General features: G+C 40.9%; 1 protein-coding gene across 4 annotated transcripts in view; it reads right to left on the bottom strand.

Moving 5' to 3' along the window:
* LOC106603529 (PR domain zinc finger protein 15) overlaps positions 1-12,216 on the bottom strand; it is a 29,606-nt gene extending 17,390 nt beyond the window's left edge. Inside the window, exons 1-9 of one of the 4 annotated variants that reach the window (XM_014197347.2) lie at positions 12,149-12,216; positions 11,324-11,363; positions 7,449-7,542; positions 7,093-7,246; positions 4,068-4,220; positions 3,762-3,864; positions 3,513-3,599; positions 289-555; positions 12-165 (exon numbers count right to left, since the gene is read on the bottom strand). In XM_014197347.2, the coding sequence (XP_014052822.2) occupies positions 12-165; positions 289-555; positions 3,513-3,599; positions 3,762-3,864; positions 4,068-4,220; positions 7,093-7,246; positions 7,449-7,542; positions 11,324-11,354 (1,043 nt within the window). In that variant the 5' untranslated portion in view covers positions 11,355-11,363; positions 12,149-12,216. Of the gene's footprint in view, positions 1-11; positions 166-288; positions 556-3,512; positions 3,600-3,761; positions 3,865-4,067; positions 4,221-7,092; positions 7,247-7,448; positions 7,543-11,323; positions 11,364-12,148 lie in introns of those variants that run through there. The other 3 variants (XM_014197348.2, XM_045717113.1, XM_045717112.1) reach the window with 3 other exon arrangements.
* Between the last annotated feature and the right edge of the window lie 3,064 nt (positions 12,217-15,280).

The raw sequence follows: 15,280 nt of genomic DNA, 5'->3' as shown, positions 1-15,280 counted from the left end.
TTGATCCTTACTTCCCAGCGGAGAGGAGGGTGCGGGTAAGCCTGGGCATGGTGACAGCCACCTCATCAGGGCCAATCTCCAGGTCATTGTCATCCGGCATGGCCTCTCCTCCGTCTGTAGGGCCCGTGTTGAGGGCTTTTTCTACTGGCTCTAATGACGCTGCAACTAAAAGCAGGAAGGTATAAATGAAAATCACATTTTGAAGAGAGAATATGGTGGAAATTGAACAGTGCATGTGATGGGGTAGTCAATAATGTAACAACGAAAAAGAGGTGGAACCGGTCTCACTTTTCTTCTGTGCCGCTATAGTTGCAGCACTAGGTTTCCGTCCTCCTTTGGCCCTCTTCCCCGTACTTCTCTTAAGAGATGGCAGAGGGGGAGGAGCAGGGATGGGCTCAGCACTGAGGCAGTCGTCAGGGGTTACTAGTTCTGCTTCCTCCAGCTGCTGAGGCTGGTTGTCAGGGGTTACTAGTTCTGCTTCCTCCAGCTGCTGAGGCTGGTTGTCAGGGGGCAGGGCTACAGCCTTCAGTTCCTGGAGGTGGCTTAGCAGGTGATCTGGCAACAAGTTTTTCATGTAAACACAGAAGAGCATCTCTTCCTCTTAAATATTGTCCTGATTAATATGAGCAATTCAGCCGCCTGTCTTAACCCAACTCTGAAGCCCTCAACCATCATGGAAGCCTTCTATATAATGGATGTGCTGGTATATTAAGGAAGGAAAGGTTATATATATTTTATATTTGAGATTCTTCAAAGTAGCCATCCTTTGCCTTGATGACTGCTTTGCACACACTTGGCATTCTCTCAACCAGTTTCATGAGATTGTCACCTGGAACGCATTTTAATTAACAGGTGAGCCTTGTTAAGTTTGGGATAGGCGTCCCGCTAGCGGGACAACTTCCGGTTTAACTGGAGGGCACGCAATTCAAATAAATAATCATACAAATTATAGATATTAAACATTTAGGTACATATAAGTGTCTTATATCGGTTGAAAGCTTAAATTCTTGTTAATCTAACTGCACTGTCCAATTTACAGTAGCTATTACAGCGAAAACATGCCATGCGATTGTTTGAGGACGGAGCCCCACATCAAAATATTTTTCCACCAGCTCAGGTTTCATACATTCACAAATAACGATTAAATATTCACTTACTTTTTGAAAATCTTCCTCTGATTTGTCATCCAAAGGGTCCCAGCTATAACATGTAGTGTTGTTTTATTAGATAAAATCCTTCTTTGTATCTCAAAAAGTCAGTTTAGTTGGTGCCCCCGATTTAAGTAATCCACTCGTTCAACATGCAGAGAAAGAAATCCGAAAATCTACAACTAAACTTTGTTTCAACAAGTCAAAATACATTTCAATTTACTCCTCAGATACCCTAAAATGTAATCAAACTATAATATTTCTTACGGAAAGAAGTATGTTCAATAGGAAACTGATTTTAACAGGTGCGTCCTGTCTTCATGGCGTGCGCAAACACGAATTTCCAAGACTGTGTCCAATAGGAAACAGATTTTAGCAGGTGCGTCCTGTCTTCATGGCGTGCTCAAACACGAATTTCAAAGACTGTGTCCCTGTACTAAAACTGATTTTTCTTACTCGTTTTTGAAGTTACAAGCCTGAAACCTTGACCATAGACTGCTGACACCCTGTGCTAGCCATAGGAATTGCATCCAGGGAGCTAATTTTCAATATGACCTTTTACTTGCCATTCTAAGAGGACGGTCTCTCTCTCAAAAATAATTCAGGCTGTTTTTCTTTGGATTTTCTCCTACCATATCTATTGTGTTATATTCTCCTACATTATTTTTATATTTCTACAAACTTCAAAGTGTTTTCTTTCAGTCAATCAGTTGTATTGTGACAAGGTAGGGGTGGTATACAGAAGATAGCCATATTTGATCAAATACCAAGTCCATATTATGGCAAGAACAGCTCAAATAAGCAAAGAGAAACTACAGTCCATCCTTACTTTAAGACATGAAGGTCAGTCAATACGGAAAATTTCAATAACTTTGAAAGTTTCTTCAAGTGCAGTCGCAAAAACCATCAAGTGCTATGACAAAACTGGCTCTCATGAGGACCGCCACAGGAAAGGAAGACCCAGAGTTAATAAATGCTTCACAGAGTTAAAGTAACAGACACATCTCAACATCAAATGTTCAGAGGAGACTGAGTGAATCAGGCCTTCATGGTCGAATTGCTGCAAAGAAACCACTACTAAAGGACACCAAAAAGAAGAACAGACTTGCTTGGGCCAAGAAACATGAGCAATGGACATTAGACTGGTGGAAATCTGTCCTTTGGTCTGATGAGTCCAAATTTGAGATTTTGGTTACAACCGCCGTGTCTTTGTAAGACGCAGAGTAAGTGAACGGATGATCTCCGCATGAATGGTTCCCACCGTGAAGCATGGAGGAGGAGGTGTGATGGTGCTTTGCTGGTGACACAGTCAGTGATTTATTTAGAATTCAAGGCACACTTAACCAGCATGGCTACCACAGAAATCTGCAGCGATACACCATCCCATCTGGTTTGCGCTTAGTCCCACTATCATTTGTTTTTCAACAGGACAATGACCCAACACACATCCAGGCCGTGTAAGGGCTCTTTGACCAAGAAGGAGAGTGATGGAGTGCTGCATCAGATGACCTGCCCTCCACAATCACCCGACCTCAACCCAAATGAGTTGGACAGCAGAGTGAAGGAAAAGCAGCCAACAAGTACTCAGTATATGGGAACTCCTTCAAGACTGTTGGAAAAGCTTTCCAGGTGAAGCTGGTTGAGGGATTTTTTTTTTTTTACCAGGTAAGTTGACTGAGAACACGTTCTCATTTACAGCAACGACCTGGGGAATAGTTACAGGAGAGAGGAGGGGGATGAAAGAGCCAATTGTAAACTGGGGATTATTAGGTGACCGTGATGGTTTGAAGGCCAGATTGGGAATTTAGCCAGGACACCGGGGTTAACACCCCTACTCTTACGATAAGTGCCATGGGATCTTTAATGACCTCAGAGAGTCAGGACACCCGTTTAACGTCCCATCCAAAAGACGGCACCCTACACAGGGCAGTGTGAAGGGTGTCCTGGGACATTGGGATATTTTTTAGACCTGAGGAAAGAGTGCCTCCTACTGGCCCTCCAACACCACTTCCAGCAGCATCTGGTCCATCCAGGGACCAACCAGGACAACCCTGCTTAGCTTCAGAAGCAAGCCAGCAGTGGTATGCAGGGTGGAATGCCAAGAGTGTGCAAAGCTGTCATCAAGGTAAAGAGTAGCTACTTTGAAGAATCTAAAATCTAAAATATATGTTGATTTGTTGAACACTTTTTTGGTTACTACATAATTCCATGTTATTTCATAGTTTTGATGTCTTCACTATTATTCTACAATGTAGACAATAGTAAAAAAGAAAGAAAAACCCTTGAATGAGTAGGTGTGTCCAAACTTTTGACTGGTACTGTATGTCCGCAAAGTATTTGTGGCATCTCTGGAAGTGAACTCACCTGCATCCTTCTCTCCCACCACAAGGGGCAGTGATGGTCCAGCTTTACCCAAAGTCCCCTCTGGCTTGGTACAGGCAGTATGCACAACTGAAGGAAAAACAATAGTACAACAATGTCACATATTTCACATTCATTATGAGTTTAGCATCAGAACACTTAATCGATCTGCGTTAAGAGTAGGGTGAAAGCTACAGTACACCAGTTTGCATCTCAGGGGACAATGATGCAGAATCCAGTGGAGCTCCATACCTGCTGGAGGTGGAGGGACTGGGGCTTTCAGCATGGGCCTCTCCATCTTCTTGGCATAGAAGGCCCCATACCAAACCCTCAGCTCAGACCCTGGCAGGACATCCTGGGGAAAAGACAGAGGGTTACAATATAAAAGTAGAGTGAATCATCTCCGTGTCTGAGATCTCTCTTCCAGTTATTAGTGATGTATTGCCCATGGACACCAAATAGTACGCTAGTGTGGATATTGGGACCTATCCACTACAGAATGGACAAAACTGTTCTCAGTTGCTTTGGTTGGGAGTATTAGTATATGATATATGATACCTGTGAGGTGTTGAAGTAGACCTCATCGTCGTGCTGGTAAGCAGTCATGTTCTGGTGCTGATGGTCAGTGGCGGGCCGAACCAGCATCATCCAGTTACAGTCATCCTCATTGGCTGCATCAAAACAGACTACCTGGTTATCTCTCTGGAAGATCTGTCAAGGCCACCAACAAAACAAAGACACAGAGAATACAGAGTGGGATATTAGCACCATTGCAAACAACAGTTGAAGTCAGAAGTTTACACCTTAGCCAAATACATTTAACCTGTTTAGGATAGGTTTGCAGTATTTTCACGTCCGGATAAAAAAACGTACCCGATTTAATCTGGTTATTACTCCTGCCCAGAAACTAGAATATGCATATAATTATTTGATTTGGATAGAAAACACCCTAAAGTTTCTAAAACTGTTTGAATGGTGTCTGTGAGTATAACAGAACTCATATGGCAGGCCAAAACCTGAGAAGATTCTATATGGGAAGTGCCCTGTCTGACAATTTCTTGGTCTTCTGTAGCCTCTTTATCAAAAATAGAGGATCTCTGCTGTAACGTGACATTTTCTAAGAGTCCCATATGCTCTCAGAAGGCGCCAGAACGTTGAATGATAACTCTGCAGTCCCTGGGCGAAAAACAGTGGGGGTTTTGGAAAGTGGTCGTTCTGAGAACAATGACACTGGCGCACGCGTGCATGTGCAGACTCCATTTTCTATTTTCAGTGTTTGAACGAAAACAAGGTCTCCCGGTTGGAATATTATCGCTATTTTACGAGAAAAATCGCATAAAAATTGATTTTAAACAGCGTTTGACATGCTTCGAAGTACGGTAATGGAATATTTTGAATTTTTTTGTCACGATACGCGCCGGCACGTCACCCTTCGGATAGTGTCTTGAACGCAAGAACAAAACGCAGCTATTTGGATATAACTATGGATTATTTGGAACCAAAACAACATTGGGTGTTGAAGTAGAAGTCCTGGGAGTGCATTTTGACGAAGAACAGCAAAGGTAATCCAATTTTTCTTATAGTAAATCTGAGTTTGGTGAGTGCCAAACTTGGTGGGTGTCAAAATAGCGAGCCATGATGGCTGGGCTATCTACTCAGAATATTGCAAAATGTGCTTTCACCGAAAAGCTATTTTAAAATCGGACACCGCGATTGCATAAAGGAGTTCTGTATCTATAATTCTTAAAATAATTGTTATGTTTTTTGTGAACGTTTATCGTGAGTAATTTAGTAAATTCACCGGAAGTTTTCGATGGGTATGCTAGTTCTGAACGTCACATGCTAATGTAAAAAGCTGGTTTTTGATATAAATATGAACTTGATTGAACAAAACATGCATGTATTGTATAACATAATGTCCTAGGTGTGTCATCTGATGAAGATCATCAAAGGTTAGTGCTGCATTTAGCTGTGGTTTTGTTTTTTGTGACATTATATGCTAGCTTGAAAAATGGGTGTCCGATTATTTCTGGCTGGGTACTCTCCTGACATAATCTAATGTTTTGCTTTCGTTGTAAAGCCTTTTTGAAATAGGACAATGTGGTTAGATAAAGGAGAGTCTTGTCTTTAAAATGGTGTAAAATAGTCATATGTTTGAAAAATTGAAGTTTTAGGATTTTTGAGGTGTTTGTAATTCGCGCCACGCTCTATCATTGGATATTGGCGAGGCGTTCCGCTAGCGGAACATCTAGATGTAAGAGGTTTTAAGCTCAGTTTTCACAATTCCTGACATTTAATCATAGTAAAAATTATCTGTCTTAGATCAGTTAGGATCACCACTTTATTTTAAGAATGTGAAATGTCAGAATAATAGTAGAGAGAATGATTTATTTAAGCTTTTATTTCTTTCATCACATTCCCAGTGGGTCAGAAGTTTACATACACTCAGTTAGTATTTGGTAGCATTGCCTTTAAATTATTTAACTTGGGACAAATGTTTCAGGTAGCCTTCCATAAGCTTCCCACAATAAGTTGGGTGAATTTTGTCCCATTCCTCCTGACAGAGATGGTGTAACTGAGTCAGGTTTGTAGGCCTCCTTGCTCGCACAGGCTTTTTCAGTTCTTCCCACAAATTTTCTATAGGATTGAGGTCAGGGCTTTGTGATGGCCACTCCAAAACCTTGACTTTGTTGTCCTTAAGCCATTTTGCCACAACTTTGGAAGTATGCTTGGGGTCATTTTCCATTTGGAAGACCCATTTGTGACCAAGCTTTAACTTCCTGACTGATGTCTTGAGATGTTGCTTCAATATATCCACATCATTTTCATTCCTCATGATGCCATCTATTTTGTGAAGTGCACCAGTCCCTCCTGCAGCAAAGCACCCTCACAACATGATGCTGCCACCCTCGTGCTTCACGGTTGGGATGGTGTTCTTCGGCTTGCAAGCCTCCCCCTTTTTCCTCCAAACATAACATGGTCATTATGGCCAAACAGTTCTATTTTTGTTTCATCAGACCAGAGGACAATTCTCCAAAAAAGTGTGATCTTTGTCCCCATGTGCAGTTGCAAACCATAGTCTGGATTTTTTATGGCGGTTTTGGAGCAGTGGCTTCTTCCTTGCTGAGCGGCCTTTCAGGTTATGTCGATATAGGACTCGTTTTACTGTGGATATAGATACTTTTGTACCCGTTTCCTCCAGCATCTTCACAAGGTCCTTTGCTGTTGTACTGGGATTGATTTGCACTTTTCGCACCAAAGTACATTCATCTCTAGGAGAGCGGTATGATGGCTGCGTGGTCCCATGGTGTTTAAACATGCGTACTATTGTTTGTACAGATGAACGTGGTACCTTCAGGTGTTTGGAAATTGCTCCCAAGGATGAACCTTGGGAATGATGAATGCACAAAGTAGATGTCCTAACCGACTTGCCAAAACTATAGTTTGTTAACAAGAAATCTGTGGAGTGGTTGAAAAATGAGTTTTAATAACTCCAACCTAAGTGTATGTAAACTTCCGACTTCAACTGTATAAGACATACACATCTTCTCCATAAAATTAGCACCCTATGTTGAGAAAGCACCTTCAGAGGAAACAGGCCTTCTTTGTCCAGGTGGGACACCCTCTTAGCCTCAAACGGTCCAAACCTGGTCCTATTGACCAACCGTCGGAGGACAAACACTCCCTCCTTTCCATCTGGCACCTGTCTGATCTCCAGATTTTCCGGCAGAGAAGACCTGACCAATGACAAACACAAACAATACAACATCTACCAATACATTGCCTCCTCCATTTCTGTTCCTCAGATATCAGGTTAAATATTGCCATCTTTAAAGACACCATTTGTAAGATTTTAAGCTAAGCTAGAAACCCTCTCCATGCTGGAGTCAACTCAGTAACCCTCTCATTGTGTATTTTGCATGGTGGACTTTTACTCACCGAGCTCTGCTGAGAACGAATGAGTCCTGTACAGTCACTACTGGTCCCAGCTCTGGACACTCAGAGTCATGATACTGCCCACAGTCCTCACACCCTGAGAGGTACCATCAAAAAGTCACTTATCAGATACCACATATCCAACTTGGTCTCAGATCATTTCGAATTATACTGTATATAAATGTGGGACACTCCATTTAGTATGACATGTTACATTTCGTATGGTATGTATTCATTTGTGGCTGTCCATCACCCATTTCGTATGATATCTTACTTATTACAATTCATATTATATGTTACGAATTTGCAAAACGTATGATATGTTACTAATTCTAGCTAGGTGGCTAACGTTAGCTAGCTCGCTAAAATTTGCTAGGCTAGTGGTTAAGGTTAAGTTTAGGAGTTTGGTTAAAGGGCTATGGTTAGGGTTAGCTAAAAGGGTTACGATTAGGGGTAGGGATAGTTAACATGCTAAGTAGTTGCAAAGTAGCTAAAAAGTAGTAAGTAGTTGAAAAGTTGCTAATTAGCTAAAATGCTAAAGTTGTCTGTGATGAGATTCGAACTTGCAATCTTTGGGTTGCTAGACGTTCACGTTATACGCCCACTTCGACCAACCACCCTCCTTTCGTTTTTGCCTTAAAGTAACCATCTGTCTTATGTAACCATACCAAACATAACATATAGTATTTTTTTTATTTATTTGTATTTATTTTTTAGGGGGTAGATCAGCTTTAACCCATTTTACTATACATGACTTTAACCCATTTTATAAGAGATCGTCCAAAATGTAAATGTTCCAGGCATTTATCTATAAACTCCTGTCGTACTTTATCAAAAGCCTTTTCAAACTCAGCTATGAATAGCAGGCCTGGTTTCCCAGATGTTCATAGTGTTCTATTGTTTCCAGTACTTGTCTTATATTATCTCCAATGTATCATCCATGTAAAAAACCTGTCTGATTAGAAAGAGTAATATCCGACAATACCTTTTTAATTCTATGCGATACACATTTTGCTATAATTTTTTAAGTGTAAGGGGCCTCGACTTTTTTTCATGGACTGGATCTTTAGATTTACCACTTGTATCCTGTTTCAGTAAAATTAAATCAGACCTTCTTGTTGAATGTCCGATAATCTACCATTTACATAGGAGTGGTTAAAACATGCTAATAACGATCCTCTGAGTATATCATAAAATACACCTCAATTGGTATGCCATCCAGCGCTGGAGTTTTCCCGGCCTTAAAGGCTTTAATTCCATCAATTATATAATTTGGTGAATCAAGGGTGTCATTTGTAACACGTTTCAGTAAATAATTTTTGGTAGCATTTCTATGTTGAAGATTAAAAAAGTATTTGGTGCATTTTTCCCCATATTCCATCCAGTTTGCTTTATTTTTATAATATATTACACTTGATCTTTCTTGAATAAGTTCCTCCATTTCTTTTTGTTTTTCCTCTAACGTGTTCTGTGCATTTTTGGTACAGTTTTTATTGCCATCTGTACTGTTAGTCCCTCTATTTCCTATGTTAATATGAACTCTTTTGACCTACATTGCTTTCGCTTTAGAGCTGAGTACTGACCTCTAAAGGCACATTTAAAAGTGTCCCATACAATAAGAGAATCTGGATCCTCGCCCATAAGGATATTCAGTAAGAGTTATGTATATGCCAATTATCTGATGGTCCGACCGCATTTTGTCCCCTATCAACACTTTTTAAACGTTTGGTGCCAACGACAAATATATAACTAGCTTGACTGAGCCTCCACCATGTATATCTCCCTAGGTCAGGATATTAAACCTCCTCCATGTATATCTCACTAGGTCAGGATATTTAAGTCTCCATATATCCACTAGTTCCAATATATCCATGACATTCATGATTTCCTTAAGAGCATGAGGGTGATAGTTTGTAGTGTGATTTCCTTTATGGTCCATTGAGGTATTTAAAACAGTATTATAATCCCCCACCGTAATAATAGAGTTGTGTATTGCTTGTAGGGTTGATAATTGATTATATATATTTTCAAATAAATTATTTGGTCCGTAAAGGTTAATGAGCCATATCTGTTTATGGTCCAATAACATATTTAAAAGAATCCATCTACCTTGCAGATCTGTTTGAACAATTTGCACATTCAGATCAAAATTACTGTTAATTAATATCATCACCCCTTTTTAGTTTCTTTGCCCATGGGAGAAGTATATTTCACTCCCCCAGTCCTTTTTCTACACAACTTCAACTAAAATGGTTGAATGAGTTTCCTGTAAACAATAGATATTATATTCCTTCTCTTTTAGCCAGGCAAATATTATTTGTCTTTTCTTATTATCTGCTAAGCCATTACAATTAGAACTGTCTATACTTATTTCACCAATTACCATAATGAGATACAAGTTTCAAATCTATTTATCATAATATATATTTGTAAATTTACCATTACAAAGTACCATAGTGATTGAGTATCCATATAACTATACCATGATATTTGTATTGCTACTAAGTAACCCTCCAATTGTTCTCCACTATTCCACCTGTTAAAGCCCCTCCAAATCACATATTGGGTAGTCATCCCAGTGACTGACCGGCCACCCCCATCCCCCCGGATCCCTAGGCCCCACAAGAGGCCAGGATCCATCCTTTGAAAAGAGCACACAGTGCCACCCACAAACTGAAGCAGATTTCCGCTAAAAGCATTTCCATTGCTCTTACCTCAATTTGCTGTATACATAGCTCTTTAAAAAAACGATACGCAAGATTTTTGAAAATGTATCTCAATTCCCATCATTAACAATAAATATGCATAATAATGTTGACAGTTCAGTTCAAGCAATTATTATTATAGAAAACAATTATTGTGATTCATCCTATATTGACCGTCACATCCTTACCCCCTAGCAACAGATGTGGGATACATACACACACACACTCTTACACACTCAACCCCTTTTCGGCACAATCAACCATAAGCTCAGATGCTCAACGGTTGTTACATCACAGAGCCCAACTCAAGAAAAGACTTGATTTACAAATGCATATCCAGTTACAGCTGTTTGAGAAAGCATGCAAGATTGAGCAGAATTGGCAAAAATGGGGAGATTTGATTAACCAATGTTTAGTCCTAGGTGATGGAGATCAGATACACACACACACTGGTCCCCCGTTGTGACCATTTTCCTAAGCCTCTTTGTGCAGTCAGACCTTTGATTATATTATTGTGACCCCACCAGGGTCACAATAATATGCCCCCTCTCTGATTGTCCGATTGTGACCCCCTCCCCATGGGTTACTGCAGCCAGTGTTGCCAGCCCTGCCACTACCTGGTTGGGGGTACCACACCGGCTAGGTACAAGGTCATCAAGGTTCTCATTAGCAGCTTTGAGAATGTCCTTGTATATTATGCTCTCCCATCAGGGGGCGCTGGCTTTGTAGGACCAACCCTGCCAGGCAGGCTCAGAATCTTGAGGGGGTTGTGCTGCTCTAGTAGGTCTCTGTCCACATTCCTCTTTCTGTTTAGGCTGCATATAGCCAACTTACAGCAGGCATACAGTATTATCCTAAATGGAGTGGGGCAATTTACGTACAGAATAATACGAAATGCTCTGAGACGAGGTTGACATATCACATACCCTTCCCAATGGGCACACACTGGTTGAATCAACCTTGTTTCCATGTAATTTCAATGAAATTATGTTGAATCGACGTCTGTGCCCAGTGGGTTATGTCTAAATAGGCACAGGCATGCACAATGTGAAATACACACATATGCACCTGTAGGGCGCCACACACACGCATGTGCAGACCAAGTGAGAGCTACAATAGAATGGCAATGCGCACTTTGCCATTTCAAGGCATTGAAGTTTTCAGTATACTCACAGATAAACTCATCTGGTGTTTGCTCCGTCATTATGACAATCTACAATTTTTTTAAAAAGGAGAAAGGGATGGTGTTACAAACCTTTGTAACATGTGTATCATTTGCTTTATTGAAATCAAAACTTTCAAGAGTTTAAAGGGTCATGGAAGATAAGGAACCAATCTATTTACAAGATCAGTAGGCTACCTATTTTTACTTAGAGATTATCATTACATTATTACAACATGATCATTATAGAGATAGGCTGTTGGTTGCAAGAGAAATACATTTATAAATCCCAAATAGGTTGGTCAACTTAATTAATTCTGAAGAATGTATGCAATCCTCTGAAGTAGACCAAAGGAGTGGCTAATGTAAGGCCTACACTTCTTGATTCATGTGGATAAATCAACCTGGAGCTATATTCTGGACAAAAGCAGTGGTGTGGTAAATGTATGGAGACTTCACTAAAGCAAAGGCCATAACGTTACACTTCTCCAGTATGAAAATAACGCTATACATTTTACGCTAATCACAATTCACCAGGGGAGTAGCTACACAATAAGAATAGGATCCCGGTTTTCACCGGTTTCCGAACTCTAGCCGGGTTTTAACTCAGATCTCAGACTCGTATTTTGCGGCAATGTAAATGTAACAAAGAACAATCGGCATGGCGGATGGAATGGAGACGCAAACCCCATCTGGAGCCAGTACATTTCAACGTCAGAACGGCGTTATTCTGACCCCTCCGGGACTTTCCGTGTGCACCATGCAAATTAAAAATAGTGTGTTCTGCACGGTGGCACAATTGTTGTTTGTTCAAACTGCAGAAATAAACACGTTACCTGCTATCCAACAACTACACATTTACAGAATCCTGACTCCGGGTTCCAATCCGCTCCAGAAACCGCGCAGGACCGGAAATGCAGTGAAGTGTAGTCTGGGAATCGTAGTTTTGCTCAATCGCTCGCGTTATCAAATGGTCAATTAAACACGTTTTTAAAATAACATCTTATTCATTACAAATTTGCTTTACACAACCAGATCACCTATTTCAATGCAATATATCTATATTTTCACATGAACAATAGGCTATTGAAAACCAAACTGCACTCATTCAGTCCACACTTTGAATAGGCAAATAACCATGGCCCTCTAATGAGTGTAAACAGAAAGGAAGGAGAAAAAAAACAATTGCTATTTTGATACATGAGGCCTTGTTTGATATAATAGAAGTTTCGTTGTACTTGGGTTGTTACGAGTGTACTGATATAACTGTGATGCACGTGACTTCCCAGCAACTTTGAGGAAAACGCTTAATATCAGAATTGCCCCCACAGAAATTCGAGACGGTCTATGCATATTCATTAGGCTAGCGTAGCATCTCACTCTACATTGAAAACAGGCAGTTGACGTTAACTCCCTCATAAAAAAAATCATGAGATGTATCCACCAATCCAAAGACAGGAATAAGCGGGAGCTTGACAGCCAACCATTCAACTCTGCGAACAAGGAATCCTATTGTTAGGGCGGATCAGAGCCATATATTTAGTTACGCTAACTTTTACAATTTTGAATGTTATTCTAATTCTGGACATTCAGTTAAATATCATTGATTAAATATTCCCCACGTAATGTTAATGGGGAGCTAACACGGCTGCCATACAATGTTGAAGTGTAAAGTAAATGCATCATATAGCAGAACCTGCATTGGCTAAATACATGGCTGTGGGGCGGATATACAGTGCATTCTGAAATGATTCAGACCCCTAGACTTTTTCCACATTTTGTTATGTTACAGCGTTATTCTAAAATGGATTACACTTACATTTACATTTTAGTCATTTAGCAGACGCTCTTATTCAGAGCGACTTACAGAAGTGAATGCATACATTTCATATTTTTATTTTTTTTCCGTACTGGTCCCGTATTACATTGTCATTATGAGGTATTGTGTGTAGATTGAGGGGGGGAAAACAAAGCAAAAACGTATATATATCATATTTACCTAAGTTGAGACCCTTTACTCAGTAGTTTTTAGAAGCACCTTCGGCAGCTATTGCAGCCTCGAATCTTCTTGGATATAACACTACAACCTTGGCACACCTGTATTTGTGGAGTTTCTCCCATTCTTCTCTGCAGATCCTCTCAAGCTCTGTCCGGTTGGATGGGGAGCGTTGCTGCACAGCTATTTTCAGGTCTCTCCAGACATCTTCGATCGGGTTCAAGTCCGGGCTCTGGCTGGGCCACTCATGGACATTCAGAGATTTGCCCCGAAGCAACTCCTGCGTTGTCTTGGCTATGTGCTTAGGATCGTTGTCCTGTTGGAAGTTGAACCTTCACCCCCGTCTGAGGTCCTAAGTGCTCTGGAGCAGGTTTTCTTCAAGGATCTCTCTGTACTTCACTCCTTTCATCTTTCCCTCGATCCTAACTTGTCTCCCAGTCCCTGCCGCTGAAAAACATCCCCACAGCATGATGCTGCCACCACCACCACCATACTTAACAATAGCGATGTTGCCAGGTTTCCTCCAGGCGCAAAGCTTGGCATTCAGGCCAAAGAGCTCAATATTGGTTTCATCAGACCAGACTATCTTGTTTCTCATGGTGTGAGAGTCCTTTAGGTGCCTTTTGGCAAATTCCAAGCGGGCTGTCATGTGCCTTTTACTGAGGAGTGGCTTGTCTGGCCACTTTACCATAAAGGCCTGATTGGTGGAGTGCTAGGCCCTTCTCCCCCGATTGCTGTTTGGCCAGGCGGTCAGCTCTAGGAAGAGTCTTGGTGGTTCCAAACTTCTTCCATTTAAGAATGATGGAGGCCACTGTGTTCTTGGGGACCTTCAATGCTGCAGACATTTTTGGTACCCTTCCCAAGAAGATTTAATCAATTTCAGAATAAGGCTGTAATGTAACAAAATGTGGAAAAAGTCAAGGGGTCTGAATACTTTCCGAATGCAGTCATTGGCAGAGACACAAGCATCTCGTCATTATATCCAGAGTCTCTGGTGTACAGTTGAAGTCGGACATTTACATACACTAAGATTAGAGTCATTAAAACTTGTTTCAAACGCTCCACAAATTTCTTGATAACAAACTACAGTTTTGGCAAGTCAGTTAGGACATCCACTTTGTGCATGACAAGTAATTTTTCCAACAATTGTATACAGACAGATTATTTCACTTATAATGCACTGTATCACAATTCCAGTGGGTCAGAAGTTTACATACACTAAGTTGACTGTGCCTTTAAACAGCTTGGAAAATTCCAGAAAATTATGTCATGGCTTTAGAAGCTTCTGGCTAAGTGACATCATTTGAGTCAGAAGAGGTGTTCCTGTGGATGTATTTCAAGGCCTACCTACAAACTCAGTGCCTCTTTGCTTGACATCATGGGAAAATCAAAAGAAATCAGCCAAGACCTCCGTAAAAACATTGTAGACCTCCGCAAGTCTGGTTCATCCTTGGGAGCAATTTCCAAACGCTGAAGGTACCACGTTCATCTGTACAAACAATTCTGTCTCCTAGAGATGAACGTACTTTGGTGCGAAAAGTGAAAATCAATCCCAGAAGAACAGCAAGACCTTGTGAAGATGCTGGAGGAAACAGGTACAAAATTATCTATATCCACAGTAAAATGAGTCTATCGACATAACCTGAAAGGCCGCTCAGCAAGGAAGAAGCCACTGCTCCAAAACCGCCATAAAAAAGCCAGACTATGGTTTGCAACTGCACATGGGGACAAAGATCGTACTTTTTGGATAAATGTCCTCTGGTCTGATGAAACAAAAATATGATTATTTGGCCATAATGACCATCGTTATGTTTGGAGGAAAAAGGGGGTTGGCTTGCAAGCCGAAGAACACCATCCCAACCGTGAAGCACGGGGGTGCAGCATCATGTTGTGGGGGTGCTTTGCTGCAGGAGGGACTGGTGCACTTCATAAAATAGACAGCATCATGAGGATGGAAAATTATGTGGATATA

Source organism: Salmo salar, chromosome ssa04, assembly GCF_905237065.1.
Source record: "Salmo salar chromosome ssa04, Ssal_v3.1, whole genome shotgun sequence".
Taxonomy (NCBI): Eukaryota; Metazoa; Chordata; class Actinopteri; order Salmoniformes; family Salmonidae; genus Salmo; species Salmo salar.
This window is presented reverse-complemented; position numbering and strand designations above follow the sequence as displayed.